Here is a 14691-nt window from a genome sequence, read left to right as displayed (position 1 = left end):
CATTTAAAATCTTAAACTCCCTCTAAGCTTCAAGAAGCATCAGCATTCTTTCACATAAAGGATTAAGGTTTTGGTTTAAAAACAGAAGAAGCAATTTTATTTGCTTATTGGGGGTACACACCAAAATGTTTTCCAATAGTTTTTGATATCAAATATTCTTTTTAAATAAATGTGCAAATTCTACAATATTTTAATAGATATGCAGGCACAATAACTTTTCCTTTACATTGTTTCCAGAGATTACCGTAGAGGCAGTAACTGGCTCAGCTATCACATAGCACCAAAACATTTTAAAGGGCTTCCTCAGCAGTGTTAGAATGCAATTCACATGATGAAAAAGCATTAAAAAATGAACACGGAGATCTTAATAATTCCAGCAGGTTTATTTGTACCCCCTCCCTTCCTGCCTCACAAGAATCTTCAATACTAAAATACAATACTGTATATAAAAACAACTCCTCCCAGTCCAGTAAATATTTACAATCAACCTCCAGGTCGTAAAAAGGAATGAGGGATTCTTCCTATAATAGGGAACTCTGGGACCAAATGTGTCTTTTCAGATCCAGAGGCAACCTGAACTTGCCTCGGCTCTTTGAAAAGGCACAGGATTCAGGAGTGGATTCACAGGAGTCAAGATTGCATTGTCTGGGAAGAGAAAGATAAATAGTTTTTATTGGTTTGCAGTGGTTTCAGAGCTCCAAGTGGTCACAAATACCATGCCTTTCAAATTGATCAATTCACAACCAGACATGCTAAGACTTTAGGGCTCTGGCCCATGAGATTGAATTACAAATGGCAAGGAAATGTGGAAGAGAGGAAGTAAAGAGATCTTGAAAACAGGGGCTGCAATTTTCATTTATTAGGAATTATATATTAGGAGTAAACATTAACAGTGCTAACAATCTACCATAAACTTGAACTCAGATTGATCAACTGCGAGGTTATTAAATACAATGTGACTTTACTGACTTATAAAGTGCAATTTGCAGCCCCTTAAGTGGTACCAATATCAGTAACTACTGTCCAATCTGGACCTGGAACAGACACCTCAGTGGTTCTCCTTGACTCTGTGAGAAGCTCCAGCTTCTCGAGAAACAAGCACGTGCCCTGAGAGGTGAGGGAAGAAACTTTGGCATCTCATATGTCAGGAAAGAAGGGCAATATCCCACAATCCTGCAGTATTAGAGCTGAAAAGACTGTAGACATGTGAGCAAACATTACAGTATATTCCAATTAATGTGAGGACAATTTGAGAATCCCAACCCCAGTGAACGTACGACATGAGCACATCCCTACGAAGGAAGAGAACGTTTGGGTCAAATTTCATACTGTGCAGACCTTCATTTGAGTGGAGTGGAGAGAGTAAATGAAAACACTGTGAAAGTCAATGGGAAGTCCCCACCAATTGTGTGCATTTGGGTCTTTCCTTTATATTATCCTCAGGAAATGAAACAAGGGCCCACTGCAAGTACAGTAAGTCACAGAGCCATAGAAAAGACATTTCAGTCTTAATCAAGTAGATCTTGACCAAATAACAAAAAAAAACTAAATTGTAATCAGCAACTAGGATCTTATTTACTACTGTTCTCAGCGGTGGGGAACATCACCTCAGCAGCCATACTGAGACAGAACAGGAATGAGAACTATTAAAATAGTACCAAGTACCAGCCAGATTCGGGAGTTTCCAACATGCCATGTGTAGGTCGCTTGGATGTTACCCGATCTCAGCCTGGGCAAAATAGTCCAGGGTCTCGCACAGATCGGCATATTTTCACAAAGCAAGCACATTTCTTCCCATAGGTTTCCAAAATGTTTTTCAGTCCCCTTGCTAGCTGGGACATTTTTTAAAGAAAGGTCACTGTGATATAAAGAGAGGATATGGGAAAAAGTTTACTTTGATTGTCTATGATTGCGATGTATGTTATATTTTAAGGCAAATCAAAGCCTTAAGCACTAGAAATAAAAAATGGAATTTAAGCAGGAGGAAGAGAAAGGGGCACTATAACAGAAAGACTGTAATTTGGTCATGTTTGGCTAAAAATAAGCCTATTAGTCATTAATACTAAAACATATGCCCATGTTTTAACATAATATCTGGTACAGTGTCTTTCAATTTACAAGTCACCTTCGATGTGACAGAGCTCAAGCCATTTTACAAAACTTACACACCAAATTCAAATATTTAACTATTTTCAAGGATCAGCACGCACAGACCTGCTGGGGTTGCTCATCCATAAATACAGAGCAAAACAGACAACAGCAATCTCTTCTGTTTTTCTGTTGTACTATTGTACAACATAATTGTAAAACTGTAACCTGATGCGAAGTTTTTTTCCAGAAGTACATGGACTACCAGGGACTGGACCACGGACCCAATCATCAGTCTAAAGAACAAGCCCTACATGCATCTAACCGTAAACAGGCAGGTGACAGACTTGGCTAGCATGACTTTGTACTAAAAGCTAAGAACAGCTGGGGAAGACCTGAGGGGCACATTTCCCGCTGGTGAAAGGAGAGGATTGGGTGGGTGGGGGGGGGGATAGATCATGAGGTTCAGTGCATCAGGAGGAAGAACAAGGGTGAGAAACTGGGAAAAAAAAGCACACAAAAGGTAATCAACAGTGCCTCCGGTCCTGAAATTCTAATTGCTAAAGAGTTACACTGGAAAAGAAAGGAGTCGCTCATGGAGAGGGTTTGGTGTGATGCCCAGAGGTGCAGTGTGGCCGTGTCAGAGTCTGGCCGCCCCCGTCCTGTGATGTGCCATGGGTGGTGGTGGTGGGGGGGGTCTCTGATGAGCTCAGGGGTCCCTCTGCTCGCTGGGTGATCAGCGGAGAAGCGAGGCGCAGAGTTACTAGGCTGCTGCTGCTGCTTTCCTCTCACAGCTCCAGTCTGTAGTCTTTGCGTTTTTTACGCCTCCACCCTGATGCCTGGAATGAAAGGCAGGCCCGTGGGCACCTTGCGTTTGTACTCCAGGTAGTCCTCCCCGAAGAAATGGATGAGCGAGATCTCCTCCTCCTCGATCCGCTCCCTGAAAAACCTCCAGGAGGCCAGCGTGTAGCCCAGGACACACACCGGGTTACACAACATCACCTGCAAGACACGAGCGAGCACAGCTCACAGGGGCACGAGGACAGAGGGATCTGTGTGGGATCAGAGCCCTAGACAGGGAACCAAGGGGTCCTCTAGGCTTGCTTTGCGTCCTGGCCTTGTTTATTACTGAATTCCTCATTTATCTGAAAAAGTATCCCTCTGCCCAGGCCTGTAAGCACATGACAAATGATACAGACCTATAAAGCCTGCAGGATTGGAAATGTTTGCCGTTACAGGGGAACACAAAGTGGTCTATTTCGATGGCTGTGTTGAAAAGCCGAATAAAGATTTATGTAGGACAACTTAATAAATGGAAGCAGGCTCGCGCATGAAATATTTCCTCTAAGAGCTCTTGCAATAACAGGTTGACATTCCTTACAATGCGTCACTGCTAAAGCGAACATAAAGTTTAAGGGCAACGTAACAAACGCCGATGAGTTTTCAGGACGCCATGGCCGCAATGAAAAATGTATGAGTACTTAGTACTGCATCAGTAAAAACTTTCCAGCAATAAATTAGGCCGTTTAGGTCTATATGCACGCCATATGTAAGAAAACCATATGTAAAGGAAATTAACTAAACAACAGCACTGCTTTATTAAGGATAGGTTAAATCTCCCCACCACCCTCAAACACAGTGCAACTTCCCAGCTTCCTCACTGACACCTGGACTGTCTGTCTGCTCAGACAGGGCAAAATGATCAATTAATCCTGTGCTGCGCTAAGCTGCCAATACAGTGCAGGGCTGGAGTCGCTGGAGGACAGCCCAGCTGTGCTGCAGGAGGAGGGCTTACCTGCGTGCCGATGCTCCAGTAAAACCAGCCCACGTAGGAGGGGTGTCGGAAGCAGGAGTAGACGCCAGTGGTCACCAGGACGTGACTCTGGGACTTCTCGTTCTGGACAATGTGGTTGAAGTTGGAGCCAGCGGTCAGCATGGCAGACTTGCGCAGGCACTCCCCGAAAAGGACCATCAGCAGGCCCAGCAGGCTCAGCCAGCCCAGCTGTTTCATTTCTGAAGGAAGCGAGACAAAGGACAGGGCACAATGGAGAGGGCACTCAAACACCACGTCTTCATCACTTGAGTAAAGCTGTCGAGACTGGGGGTTGCATATGTTTGATATGCGACAGATCAAAACAGAAAAGATTCAATATAAGCAATAAAAACAAATCCAGAAACTGTCCTAACAACTGCCACTCCCTATTTTGAGAAAACACAATTAAAAAGCAATTCAGGAAGTAAAAACCCACACAGTTTCGTCAGAAGTAGTCCTGGTTCCGACTGAAGCGGCACCTAACTACACACTTTTTCATGCTATGACAAAAAACATGGAGGTTAAGATCCAATTCCCTATACGAAGCTTGCTTGATTAGACGCTTCAAACCAGGAACCTCAACCCCAGCGTTGTACAAAATAGTTTTATAATCTGAATTACAAAAATAAAAGCTGAGGTTCAGAGAGGACATTTTGGCAATGTTTACTACAGGATTAGAATGAGGCGCATGGCTCCAGCCCTGGAAGGCAGCTGTGTCAGCAGATTTCAATTCCAGCTCATTACTGGCTTACATGCACCATATACCTTTCTCCATGTTCTTTTAGCACTGGAGATGTTGATAGACCTACAGTACTTTCTTATACGAAAATGATGCATTTTACAATAGTAGTGTGACAAATTCATGATTTTAGATTTCAAGTGTCTGTCGAAACAAAGTACCTGTCTCCTTTTGTTAGTCAAGCCCCTTTTAGAGCAGCACAGCTACAGCCCCAGATACCTGCATGAGAGGTTTTTTTCTCATGTCTCAAAGAAGCGCTTTATGAACTAGACTGTGAGGCGCTTCTAAGGACTGAAGTATGACAGCCTTACCACAACTCTTCCATGCGTACCCCAGTATATTCTGGCTTTCATTCCAAGTGAATGAACAATTATATTTCAAACTTTTAAAGACTTATCAATGAATATCAACTGATATGCACACAAGATGGAATGCAAATGTTAGTGTGTCAATTGGTTATCTGGAACTTAGCCATCGAAACAAATATAACTGAGAGGAGAGCTGAAAGCTAGCAAGTTTCATGAAAACATCTAACCTTGTTTCACTATTTAAGAGATTAAATAGTTTAAAACTACAAACAGTTGACTTTAAGGGCTGCAATGAGCTAAACTAACAAAGTCCAGCTGGAAGGAAAAGCAGAAGAGACAGGACTGGAAACCCGACGATTTGACTCCCGGTAGTTTTATAGGTCTCATTAATCATCCAAGGCTGAAGACTTTTGAGAAAGTGTTTAAATGAGGTAATAGGCCTGAAGCTGAAGTTTCAAAATTAAATGACACCACAAAGACAAGACTTGGATTCAAATGCATTTGTGAAAGCTGTTCAAGGAAGACAATGCACGCTTCAAACTGTGAGCAGCACTGGGTGAAGGCAATCCTAAGACTCTCCGAACAACCTTCATCAACGGATCTGAACTCAGGTCTGCCAGCCAACAGGCCAGAGTGTGTGGACAGACCTGGGACCAGTAGTCTCTCCAGGGTGAACTCCACCCAGGAGGAGATGGCAGCCACGGTGTATTCCAGGCTGTGGTTGATCAGGAAGGAGTCCAGGGAGAGGCTGTGGGGGTTGATGATGGCCGTCACCAGGTACTCCGAGTAGTGGAAGAAGGAGAGGGAGCACATGTACCTGTGAAGCGCAGAGACAGGACAGCAGTGAAAGAGGCCCTTTGCACACTCAAGTGTCCTGCTTCTCAGAATCCTTCACATTTCCCCTTTGAAAGGCGTACGCCATGATTACAAGAACCTACCAAAGGACGACACTTGGCTCACTAGGCTGGTAGCAGATGAATGATCTAAGATTTCCATCTATTTCTTAAAGTATCTCGCACAGCAGTTCCCACAAGCTTTCACATCCCACACTCATAGTACGTTAATAGAAACATATCATGCCACATTGGCGGCCCACAGCCAAAGGTCATTATTATAATATTATAAAACAACCTATCTCTGTGCACAGTGGCCTCATCCTGGCAGGAATCGACGGTAGAGAGCTCTAGCTTAGCCTCTCTCAGACGTTCTCAATATTCCTAAACTTAATTTCCACTATCACACCTGGGACATTATATTACTTGTGAGGCCACCCCATACCACTCACAGATGATAATTTACTGGTACTGATACCTTAAAATATAATTATTGCCCATGTCTGGTACAACTGTAATTACAGTAGCTCATGCTAATATATACAATCATGCGAGGAGATTATTTACTTAGCGCCCAGGACAGGATAAATAGGATAGAGCACAGGTCTTGGTCACTGTGAAGGACAGGGAGATTTGAGATAAAATTCTGTCGTCAGATTTTATTGTTTTTATTAATTGAAATACATCCATTGCCAACATTTGAATTTGATGTGCTCAGTGCTTGACAAAGAAAAAAAAAACACTAGTGTTTCTATCCAGTTGTAAATCTCATAAAAGGCCTTAGGCTACCCTACAGGAGCTTGCGCCAGTGGTAATAACAGACTTGATCATATAAATGCCATGGCGACCACTTACCAGCCAAAATATTTCCAGGATGTCTGGCTAAAGCTCATCAGCAAGCCACAGCCGAAGGCAAAGCCCAGGAAACCAGCTCGCACCGCAACCTGGGAACCAGAGAGGACAGGCTGAGGACTGGACACATGGACGAGGGCACAACCGCCGCCGCTAGGAAGAAGCCATCGCAGGCTCGTGGAAGAATCCAAACGCTTTCCTTCAAACAGATCTCTCTCCTGTTTTCAGACAGGCCGCCCGCCTCAGAAACACCTGCAGCAGCCTGGAGCAATGTTTAAGGTTGGGGACCCGTTCTTGGAAGGTTGCAGGTTCAAATCCTGGTGGGATGCTGAAGTAGCACCCCTCATCAAGACACTTTACTCAAAGTGCTTCAGAAAAATTCCCTGCTCTGTGTATATATATACATACACGCATGACCATGCAACTGCAATTGCCTTATGTTGTGATATAAAGGCTTCCTATAATAAATGCTTCAATAAACTAATATTATTCGCGATTATTAACGAATAATACTCAATAATAACAATAATCTAATAGTTTAGAGATTGTACTGCAGTGCCACTGCTTTTCAAAACCACTTCCTCTTTGCAACGTGTCTGTTTCTAAACTGAACTTCACCTCCTCCATACAATCGCTCTGGTAACTTCTATTGCATTGCACTGATGCCAGACAGGTTAGTGTATATCATCTGCATTGGAAGGCAAAACGAATGTTAATTTCAGAGGAAGCTGGAAGATGCCCGGATAGCCTTTATTAGGCAGCTACAGTTCTCGTTGGAGACAGAATTATTAATATTCGCTCCTGCATTGGCAGCGATCAGGTTTACACATTACTGTGCAGGGAATTGTCTCTAAAGCAGAACCTCGCAGGGCAGCGTAATATAATATTTACACAGAAAGCCCCCATTCATTTAAACATCGATAAAATCGGCCAGTGGCTACACGTGACGCATTCTCAGTCAGAAAGAAGACCAATATATAAAACTGAGGGAATGTAATATTTTAAGAATCAAGTTAGGACCAACTGCCAACAAGTAAAATGAAATACTAATTGGAGTTATTGATCAGTTACACACTTAAATTAAATGTGTTTAATCTGATTCAGGTTTAGAGAAGAGATGGTGTAATCGGCAGCTAAATATAAGGACTGTAGCCAGGTTTAAGAGAGATTTCCGGCCAGACAGAAGCAGATGTCTGACCCAGATACTGAAGTGTAGACAAGGAGTACAGAAGAGACGAACTCGTGTTTGTAGCATTCACCCAGAGACACACACGAGCAAACGAGCTATTCTGTTTCATGCAGCAGAAAAAGTAAATAAAATCCATTACAAACCACCAGAATATACTAAATATCTACAATGCACTGCACGTACATGCACATATGACAGAACGGGGAGAGTAAGTAGTCTTACCTTATACAGGGGTCCCTTGTACAGGATTAGCAGCAAGCCATTCACAACTGCAATGTAAACCACTATCGCTATTTTACCGTTCAGCCCGTTTAGGACGTCTTGTGCCCATTCAACGTGCGCCCCCGCCTCCGTAAACAAGGGTATTAACACAACACAGAGTCCTAAAACGAAGCTTATCAGACTTACTCGCCCCTCCAGCACGAACTTACTACCTGCCATGTTGGAAACCGAAGACCCTGCTGCAGCATCGCGAGATTTTCACATTATTCCACCGGCTTCTCGGTGACAGCCGCCTTCTGCAGGGGCCTTGTTCTCTGCTGCCGCCTAGCGGCTGGTTGCCGCACAGCAATAGATCGTCATTCTTCAACTCGAGCTGCAAAAATGTTGTTTTTCGTTGCACCCTTAAACACAATTTAGGAAACAGTTCAAAGAAACGCGAGGTATCGCGTTTACGCTTGTAAGAGGCTGGGGAAATGAGTGCACACATCTACATTTTTAGGACTTACGTGAAGATTAAAGATTATTCCCGAAGAGCAGTTCTAGGCATCAGGGTTATGTATTTATTGAGTTTATCACTCAACTGAAAGCTCGATTCTCCGTAATGGACGTTGTACATCAAATTTCTTTTTTGTGCCCTTCTGAAATCTCAGTGCTAATGGGGACACATTGTTTAGGCGTACGTTTTTTTCTGAAATACTATTTCTCGTTCGTGTTATTGATATTGCAACGACGCTCAAACTATTTCTGACAATGCCAGTCACTGTGTCGAATGAAGAAGGGTATTTTTCCGTTTCTATTTTGTGAACGTTTGTAGTACACCTATCCCCTATATAATTCACATACAGTCGTATAACTATGCGTCTATCCATTTCAAGATCTATTTCAATAAAAGTATTTTTATTACACTACCTAAAAAATTAAATGCCTCTAATAAAAATGCAATACTTTTCCTTGTAGTACACAGGAGCATGCTGCCTAGAGTTAACACACCTGACGACGCATCCTTTTGTGGGTAATAAGCGAAATATTATGTTCAGTACTTGCACTTGATCACAATTACCACGAGAGGGAGATACCAGCAAAAAGTTTTGAATCCTAAAAAAAAACAGCAAGGCAAATACGTGCAAACACACGAAGTGTGTTACACAACCTCCTCCATCAATGAAAGAGTACTGCTGCTTTTTTAACGGAAGGAGAGTCTGACATCCAGACTGAATGGACACAGCAGACTGACTAATAAAAATGCGGACAGAGGGGATCAAAACATCAGAGGCAACTTTGAAAAGAGCCAAGATATAGTTCATATGCTTACAAGTCTGTTCTCCACTAAAAGTCCTTGTTGCTATGACTCCCAACACTCGGCAGTTGTTTTCTATGTTCCATTAATATGGACTATCTTGTGTCTGCAACACACCACCACAACCAACTGCCTCTCCCCAAGCTCAGTCGTTTTCAGTCGTTATTCCCCATCTCCCGCAGATGAAGGAGCGTATTCCTCCGTGTCTCGCCTGCAGCCCTGGCGCTTGTGTTATTGTCGGCGCCAGCTCCTCTGGAGATTGCGCCCTGTGTAGAGAAAGAGGCAGCGCGGAGGCTGTCAGTCACTGCCTCTCCTCTTCTGTAGCTGCTTTCTAACCGTGCATGTTTTACAGTATGTCTCTGCAGATTTCATCGTACTTTCCCCTGCAGACCGGAGCTAATCTCATCCCTTACCTGGTTTATGTATGCACTGGTTTTCGTATCTTGTATGGTAAAAACGAAAAACACAGACATAAAAGTTAATTTTGTCCACTTTTCCCCACTGTGCTTCCATGCCTGTTGCATAAATACTGATCTTTCATGTGAGTGTTCCCATCAGGCCCTGCATTATATGCCAGGATTAGTTTCTGTATATTCGAATATTTCTGTATGCACCATTTTGTATCTAGTGTTTTGTTGTGCCATGTCCAGCTTTCTCTTTTTATTATCTCATGTCAGTGTCTTTATCTTTCAGAGGAAAGCCGATTCCCAATAACAACCTCTTCTTAACCCCTTCAAAACTCTCTGCATGTCTCTGAGTGCCACTCTGACACAGCGCCCCCTGCCAGTAGGGATGAGAAGAAACCTTTCCAACACTCATCTTGCCTTACACATCCGCGGTCTGCCAGCATCAAACATCCCCACTTGCAGCATTATTTGCCTATCCTTTTAGTCCTGGTATTTTCCTCTAGCAAATAAATGTATTTTAAAATAAGCACCCAAGTCCAAATATTTATGTTCTGCATAAAAAATATTTATGTTCTACAACAATGTAATACAAAATATAAATCAAGGTACTGACTTGTTTCCTGATAGCAACAAGAGGAAGTAAAAAAGCTGTTTACAATTAAAACAGTAATTAATTTGAAACATCCTCGACTATCATCTTAAACTACCGCAACAGGATGAAGGCTGAACAATACTGTAAGGCTAGCTGCTCAAGAACTGGCACTTCCACAACATATCAAAAGATTATTGCCCAGCGTAAAAACTAATTAATAGGCTAAGAGGACTTTTTTTTGTCTTCTCCAACGTCATTTTCTGTCTTTCTGCACTAGGGGAATGTTTTTAGCAATCTGGATTACAAAACAGGAGACAACAGGGAATGCCTAAACACACGGCACAAAAGTTCAGTATGTGAGAATGAATGAAAGAGGATAGGACCAGTAAGAAAATAAAAATATCTTCAGCAGCCCTGGGAGGAAAACACCTGACCAGATTATCCTGCAGAGAGCCAGAAAGTAAAAAAAAACCTCACACATCTTTTGGGTCAAGGGTTCAGGCTCATTAAAAATCAATCAGTCCCCGGTTTAGCAGTGATGAATTTCATAAATCAATCGACAGCCAGCGTGTCCCTGTGGTAATATTTTATATCCTCCTTTGGTTTAAGCATGCTCACGACTAGGTTAACCTGCTTTCATTCCACACTGCAAGGTCCTTAAACTGTGAGGTGAGGTGAGGGAAAGCAAATCAGAACAAACCTCAGTCACTGATTCAGTTTTGAGCATAAAGGCAAATAAACACAAGCAACCCCCCCACCATCTATACTGCACTACAGTGAAATTCACACACAAAAAAGCTCCAGTGCTAAAGCTTGCCTTTCCACACACCCCTTAACAAACCTACAGCGAACACCTGTGAAAACACCCCCAGCTCTGACTAACTGTGATTGTTTCGTTCTCAATCTGTTAAACCTCATGCAGGCACATTAATCCATATTCCACCTCAACCTAGAGCTTGGCTTCCTTCACACAGCCTCCCTGCAGCTCTGTGCGGTATGTCTCTTTCAATTGGAGTGCCTGCTGATGCCCCTGCACTCCCACTGCTGCAGGTAGTGGGGTTGGAGTCTGTATTCCATCAGGAAAGGGGGTGTGAACGGTTTGAAATGAGCAAACAATGCCAAAAGCAAACACATGTAGCCATGTCAAGACTAGAGCGTAACAACGGATGTTGTCTACATGTGACCTTCCAGCTTTCAGGTATCAGGATAGTCAGCAATCGACAATGTTATTAATTAGATTCTCGACTGCCCTTCTCATCACATCCACAGGGAATAAGAGAAGCAGGCTGCGAAAGGTTAAGAGGTCAAATGGTATGTTTTTGATGTTCGTAGTCCCTTAAGTGACGCACATCTTCGTTCTCCTCGTTTTGCCTTTGTCTATGCATTTCTCTAAAAAGTTCCCCGGGGCTTCAATTACAGTGTGGTTTCCAGTGATGGTCATATGATGCAGCTTTCTGCATTTCTAAAGGTCATCTTGTCAATAGTTTGCAAAGACTGTGGTGGAGATTAAAGTGTTAATGCCCTGGCTGGGATACTTTGCTCAAAGCACAGGGCTCAACCTAAAGAGTAGCTGTACAGTATACATCTGCAAAGGAAAAAGCAGAAAGGAACGGCAAAGGAAACCCTAGTTCATCTGCTCGAAGATTTTGTGAAAGAATGAAATGTCCAACAGAGCTCTGTATTAGCATAAAGCGCTTAATTCCTCAGCAGACACTTACTCAGTTCCAGCTGGCGTGAAGATGAAAGTGAAATGATTACAGTGTAATTCTGAAGGCTTGTGTGGAACTGGATGATTAAGACTTTACCTACAGGACAGTCGTCAGGGCCTAACCAGAGGATTTTAATAAAGACCTGCAGGAATTCTTAATGCCTTCCTGTGGATTCCAGTGCAACACATTTGGAAAACTCCATTAACACGGAGAACAAAGAACAATTTTCTGAGACAGAGTGGACAATCAGTTCACCACCATTTGAATGTTCACTATAAACTAACTAGACATTGGCACTACGTTCTCAGCCAGATATACAAATTATTCTCTTTTTTTACAGCCCTGATTTGTCTTCATGACATGTCTGAAATGAAAAGAAGCAGATCCTTACATCACAGATGTAAGGCTTTATTGAGCTATTACTGCAGCCCGGTGCGTTTCTCCACCCGTGTGATTACATTAAGACCTCAAAGGATGTGGCGGCAGTCTCCACAGAGCAGAATAACACTTTGAGAGCTCTTTTCATTCCTATCAGGTAGTTCTCCCATTTTATCAAATTACAATTACAATATATACAGTGCTATGATCAGAATATATACAGTATTACCTTACAGCTTGATCTCATTAAATGCTGGTAGCCAAGCAAGGGGCTTTGTCAGTGCTGGGATGGGAGAACATGGTACGTATCTTTCCAGGATTTCCATAGCAATTCCCAGAACTCCCTCACAGGGGACACCGTGCTTGGTCATTAAAGGTTCCATGGCACGTTTAGAAGTGTAGGGGTGTTAACCCTGGAATCGTGGCTGAATTCCACTTTTGCCTTGCTTAATCTGCTTTCAATTTCCTGCTTAGCTTCCTTTTAGTAATTCCTCACTTCTACACTTGCAGAAGCTGGCACAGAACAGCTGCCATGCATCTCCAAAGAGGACACTGTACCACCTGGATGGGTGAAATGAGTCTCCTCCTACATATGGACTGCTTTAGGATGGAAAGCGCTGTTTAAAATGCAAGCAATTATTACACAGACAAAGCCAGGAGTCAGACAACACGTACCAAGGCAACTGCTTGTTGGAAGGCAGCCAAAAAACAAGTGACAACAAACTCCAGGTTAATCTTTTATTAAATGTGTCCATTAATCACTGTGCAAATGACACCTGAAAACGAAAAGCTGTGATGAGCAATGACCTACATCAATCTCTACAATGCCCTCATAGACAGTTATGGGAAATCTGGGTAAACGCCAAGTGCAGGACACTTGCAGAGTGGCAAAGCTTGCAGAAAGGCATGTTTAGATTGCTGAAAAAAACTGTAGAACTGTTGCCAGGTGCATGTGAATGGAACAACTGTAATGACGCTAAAACACATTTAAAAGGGACAGCTGACTTCAGCTTTAGTAAACGAGTCAGTGTGTCCCACAAAATCCATTGTGGTACAAATGTAACTGAGAGGGAAGGCAGTAAAGTTTGCCGTTTTGTTCTCAGAGCTTTTACATGTACCATTTTCCCATTCCTTACAGACATAGCTACTCATTTATGAAGGCAGGCAGGAGTCTCCCAAATAGCTGAATTGTTCAGAAATCTGAAGAGCTCTCATTTAATTGAGATAACTGTGGTTCCACTGTTTTTGCATTCAAAATCCTTGTTAGAGGACACAGGCCTGATCACATGGATCATTATATACAAAGTTTAAAGCCCACTGAGCTACCTATCATAATCTACAAATGTATGAAAGCTAGTAAGTACAGCGACTGAAGAGATTAATTACACACCAGGGAAGGAGACCCGATACCTGCAAGGAGAGGGAAAAACTGGCTGGCAGGCTTGGTAATCGCGACAGCTGAACGTCTCATCGGGCACTTTTGTCATTGTCTGGTTTTTCCATATTCCTACTGAGAACTGTTTTAAGAAGCAGTCATCGCACACTGCACGCACGACAAGGTGTTCCTGACCCACTTTCACCAGGCGAAATGCGACCTCTCCTTTACTGAAATCATTCCTCTTCGTTACTTACCACACTGCTGCTGCTGCTGCTCTTCCATTCTCTACGGTTCACGATCCGTCACATTCTGTCTACCCCGGCCCGGATCAGCTCCGAACTCCCAGTCCACAGAACCCAAATCGGACTCACGGTGATGCATGAGATCACCTAGCAGCTCCTCCCACTTCCTGTGCTGTGCAGGAGACTGACCAAGTCGGTTCTCTGATTTCTTCTTTTCCTCCTCTCATTGATGTCAATGCACGTGGGGAAAATATATTTAGTGCATGGAAAACCCCTAACCGCCACCCAAAGCATGTCATACCAGCAGCAATAGATGCCATGTGGGATTACATACTGGATAAACCCGCTGTGTAAATATTGTACCTGTAACACATCTGACACTCTTGTGCAGAGGTGAATTGTTCACGTGGCCAGGCGATTTTCATAGCGCCTGGATTTTATTCGAGTAGGTAGCTGGGTCAGCATGCGTAGGCTGCAAAGGAAAAGTAAAGGTTTATTCCCTGCTGAAAAGAGAAGAAAAGAAACACAACTTTTTGGCTGTGAAGCCTTCTTCACACCTGAGGAAGTGTGTTTCTTATCTTCTCCTTTTAGTGTTAGGAGTTTCCACTGCCAGAATAAATAATGCCGGTGATAGTGCAACAAGA

At 43.0% G+C, this 14691-nt stretch overlaps 1 protein-coding gene across 1 annotated transcript; it reads right to left on the bottom strand.

Annotated features, from left to right (window-relative positions):
- Positions 1–368: 368 nt before the first annotated feature.
- Positions 369–9571, bottom strand: icmt (isoprenylcysteine carboxyl methyltransferase). The gene is made up of 6 exons (XM_088617397.1): positions 9357–9571; positions 8045–8445; positions 6637–6725; positions 5596–5765; positions 3884–4101; positions 369–3090 (listed from the first exon to the last, which is right to left on the bottom strand). The coding sequence occupies exons 2-6, from the start codon at positions 8261–8263 to the stop codon at positions 2908–2910; spliced, it is 879 nt and encodes a 292-aa protein (XP_088473523.1). The 5' UTR covers positions 8264–8445; positions 9357–9571; the 3' UTR covers positions 369–2907.
- Between the last annotated feature and the right edge of the window lie 5120 nt (positions 9572–14691).

Source organism: Lepisosteus platostomus, chromosome 23 (genome assembly GCF_059453375.1).
Source record: "Lepisosteus platostomus isolate fLepPlt1 chromosome 23, fLepPlt1.hap1, whole genome shotgun sequence".
Taxonomy (NCBI): domain Eukaryota; kingdom Metazoa; phylum Chordata; class Actinopteri; order Semionotiformes; family Lepisosteidae; genus Lepisosteus; species Lepisosteus platostomus.
The sequence above is the reverse complement of the archived record's forward strand: the minus strand, read 5'-3'. Positions and strand labels throughout refer to the sequence as shown.